General features: G+C 48.3%; 1 protein-coding gene across 2 annotated transcripts in view; it reads right to left on the bottom strand.

The window, feature by feature from the left end:
* Bcl2a1 (BCL2 related protein A1) overlaps positions 1 to 3,508 on the bottom strand; it is an 11,944-nt gene extending 8,436 nt beyond the window's left edge. The window contains exons 1-2 of one of the 2 annotated variants that reach the window (XM_023704636.1): positions 3,440 to 3,508; positions 2,678 to 3,266 (exon numbers count right to left, since the gene is read on the bottom strand). In XM_023704636.1, coding sequence (XP_023560404.1) covers positions 2,678 to 3,097 — 420 coding nt within the window. In that variant the 5' untranslated portion in view covers positions 3,098 to 3,266; positions 3,440 to 3,508. Of the gene's footprint in view, positions 1 to 2,677; positions 3,324 to 3,439 lie in introns of those variants that run through there. The other variant, XM_004644458.2, reaches the window with a different exon arrangement.
* Positions 3,509 to 4,189: the final 681 nt, after the last annotated feature.

Here is a 4,189-nt window from a genome sequence, read left to right as displayed (position 1 = left end):
CAAGTGCTTATTCTACTGAGCCATCTCTCTGGTCCCCCAGAGTGGCTTTGAACTTGAGATTCTCCTGCCTCAGCCTCCCAAGGAGCTTGGATTATAGACATGGATACCTGGCTTGTAACAAACTTAAATATTCATAACAACAGAGGATAGCAATAGTTTTAAAAGATAATCAATCTGGAAGAAATCTGCGGGCCAGCCAGCCAGCTCAGCTCATTAAAGCCCCTGCTTAGGCAGGCACAGGGTTCCATACCCGGTGTGTCAAGCCATGCTGGCCCCACCCCTGGTGGATGAGACTGGGCACGGTGACATGTACCTGTAATCCCAGCACTTGGGAGGCTGGAAACAGGAGGATCACTATGAGTCCAATCTGTGTAGTAAGACCCTGTAGACCCTATACTCAATACATTTTTTTAAAAAAAGTTTTAGAAGAAATCTGCTATATACAGATATATAGAGAGATAGATATATATGTATATAGATATATATTTTTTGCCAGCTCAGCACACCCTGTTGTCAGGGCTGGCACGGCGTGTGGTGCCAGGGATGGAACTGCAGTCCCTGAGCGCTTGCCTAAGCTTGCCTAAGCAGGCACTTTAGACCACTGAGTTATATCGCTGGCCCCGGAAATAATTTTTATCCACACTAGTCAAAGAAACCTTATAAATCAATAAGAAAAAAAAGACACAAAAAATGGGCAGAAGATTTAAACAGATAATTCCCTGAATGAGAATTGCAAGTGATTAAACCAGAGGAAAAGCTCCTAAATATGCAAACAGGAGTAGCCCTAGGAAACAAGAATCAATACAACATGTGCGACAAACTGGAGAAATTACAAAAGATTGCTACAATGTGATACAGACTTTACCTGTTCGACATAAATATTCAGATTTATGAGCTGTCTTTTCCCTTGTACATCTCTGTACATGTTTGTAGGATGCCAATGTCTTCTTTATGTACAGTAACCTTGTTTATACCATCCTGTAATTTCTGCTGTCATACATCACAGCACTACATGTAAAAGTCATGCAAATGAAGGTAAAATCCTCAGGCAGGATGGAGATTCCTTTGACCGTTTCTTTGTTCTGAATATTATAACGTACATGCTACCTACAGTTCCTCACTTAGCAACCAATGCATTTAACGACCTGGCTGCAGGTCAGCTGAACCCAGCGGTAAGGGTGGAGGGTCTGCGCTAGCCCGCTGGTGGCTCGGCAGAGGAGGCGCTGGCTCTTGAACAAGCTGCTGGGCCAGCGTAAGTCAGCGGGGCCACGCCGGACACACACCATGACCCACCGTGCTGCGACCCAGCATCACTGCCCTAGACAAGACAAGCGCGCACACCAGGAAAGGGATGCGCGGAGCCTTGGGGCCAAGCAGTGCGTGGCGGCACGATCTGGGAATGACCTGAACATCCGTCAGGCGGAGTGGCCAGCCACTTGGTGGCACTTACACACAACAGAAGACACAGCAGACTCTCGAGACTGCTATTTTAGGTAGCTTTGATTGAAGAAGTTGCAAAGTAAGTCCCATGTACTACTTTTATAAACAAAAATTTTAACGAAGTGCCACAGGGCTGAGAATATAGGTCATCGACAGAGCATGCGCTCAGCCAGCACAAGGTCCTGGGTTCAAGCACCACACACACACACACACACACACACACACACACACGCACACGAAAGGAAGAAGCTCAGTTAGCTGGGCATGGTGGCAGAGCCCTGCAGTCCCTGCTACCCAGAGGCTGAAGCAGGAAGGTCACTGGAGCCCAGGAGCTCCTGACCTTGCAAAATACAGCCTGTGTCACAGAGAAGAAAATCAAAAGCACCACACGTGTACTTTCCTCGGATGCATTCGGTCAGCATGTTATGCATCAAAATGATAAGTAAAGCTTGGGAGAAGAGAGACCTGCCCGAGCAGGAGCCGGGGAGAGGCTCAGGAGAGACAGAACTGCTGTTCATGAAGCAAGCATTCAGCATATCAGCAGCACAGAAAGCCACGCACCACCTCCAGCTCTGCAGGCTTCTCGCCTCTGCCAACCCCAAGAGAGGCCTCTGCACACACTTGGCTTTTTGAGGCGTTGATAATAAACTGAATTTTTATTTTACCATTTTTTAAAAAAGGCTTCGGTTAGTGATATAGTACATTGTTTTGTGTTTTCTGCCAATAAGCTTTAGCAGTCCAGAATTTGTTATGATAGAAAGCTGGGAAAAAACTCAGCTTGCAAGTAATAAACTTGCAAAACACACACCCACCTTTTGCAGCATCATAGATGCCTACATGGAACGGCACCTAACACCAACTCTGTCTGTACTGACTCTGCACCACCACACCAAGCTGCCAAGTCAGTGCTGAGCAGCCACCCCGACCTGCTCTGGGGATCCTTTTTGTGGGTGGAAACCCACTCTGTGGATTCCCAAGCCTCATGGCAGCGATACACACCAGTAAGAAGAAAAGCTTGAAGCAGGAGTATCTTCCATCCATTAAGATCAAGAATTCATTGAAAATGAGCCAGACAGATTTTCTTTAAATTTTAAAACAAACCACCCCAATGAAAATCAAATCCTTAGGTAAGTGTCTTATCACTGTTTTACTTAGCAAGGAAACTCTCAATTCCTATTTCACACTAAAAAACAGAGGAAAGGAAGAAAGATAAAAAGACAGCAGCCACATCACATACCCAGCCTCCGTGCTGCCGTATCCAGTCTCCTGTATGGCTCATTATGAACTCAGCCACCAAGTAAGAAATCTCCTTGTACGTGTCCACATCTGGGGCAATCAGCTCTCGTGGAAGCCTCTTGAGGAGGACCCCCCCAAAAGCAAATATGGTCACAATCCGTCCCCAGTTAATGATGCCATCCTCAAACTCCTTCTCCATCACCTGGGTGAATACCGCCCTGGCAGCATCGATGGACACCACATCACATCTGTCCAACCACGGCTTCAGACTCTTTTCAACTTCTTCCTGCACCGAGAAAGCCACGTCCTGTAGCACTCTGGATGTCCTGCTGGGGCTGGCCCTGGCCTGAGGCACCTGCAGGGTGTGAAGCAGGTACTCCTGGGCCAGAGTCTGCGTGTACCTGAACTCCAGGTCAATCATCTTGGGCTGGGCGGGGCGGTGTGGAGATGGCTCACAGGGGCCTGTGCAGGCAGACAGAGGCTGCCGGCAGCAGAGCTGAGCAGGATATGACCCATGGTGACAGCTCTGGCCGGTGGACTTTCTGTTTGCATCACGGTTTAGGGTCCTTCCTCCCACTAGCTTACGTAGGCTGTATAGGAAAGAGAAAGTTTACGATGTGAAAGAGGAAAATGTTTCAAAGGTCACTTCCTTATCCTGTGACTAATGCAGTTGAAAAGTCGTGGGCGAATCCGAGCCATCACGCAGCGCCGGTAGCAATGTAAATTGGGGCAACCCCTGAGAAGCGGTTCCAGACAGACTTACCAGCCCCAGCCAGTGCATCGGTAAGCGTGGAAGGGGCAGCGGGTGTGCCCTCAGAAGCGGCCGGACTGGCAGGCAAAGGCTCAAGCTGAAGTCGCTGGGCAGACGGCAGCCGCCAGCACCACGTGGCTGGTCACTGGACTTCAGCTGAGTCGATAAACTCTGCATTGCCTTGACTTTCAAAAGCTACTACCTACCTCCATATCGCTCAGCAGCCCTTAGACGAACTGCCCTAGTCCAGACACCCATCCATCCTGCAGATTCTTTCTTTCTTTCTTTCTTTCTTTCTTTCTTTCTTTCTTTGTTTCTTTCTTTCTTTCTGTATTTGGTACAGGGTTTCACTACACAGCTCAGACTCATAGTAACTCTCTTGTTTTCAGCCTCCCCAGCACTGGGACTACGGGCACGCACCACCACGCCCAGTCAGCTCAGCACACCAGGGGGGCAGGGCCGGCACATGTGCTGCTGGGGATCCAACCCTGGTCCCTGTGCTTGCCTAAGCAGGTGCTTAGTCCACTGAGCTATCTTGCCAGCCCTTGTCCTGCAGATTTATTATTCTTTGTCTTAAAAAAAATAAAAGCAAACTGCTCTGTTCATTTATTTGGACTTCAGTCTTCTTTTTTCTTTCTTTTTTTGAAGTTTTTTAAAACAGGACTTGCTATGTAGTTCAGGCTGGCCATGAACTCCCAGTGACCCTCCTGCCTCAGTGTCCAGCATGCTGGGATTACAGGTAGGCACCACCACACCCAATAT

The sequence above is a fragment of the Octodon degus genome, unplaced genomic scaffold, assembly GCF_000260255.1.
Source record: "Octodon degus isolate 3935 unplaced genomic scaffold, OctDeg1.0 scaffold00199, whole genome shotgun sequence".
NCBI lineage: Eukaryota > Metazoa > Chordata > Mammalia > Rodentia > Octodontidae > Octodon > Octodon degus.
This window is presented reverse-complemented; position numbering and strand designations above follow the sequence as displayed.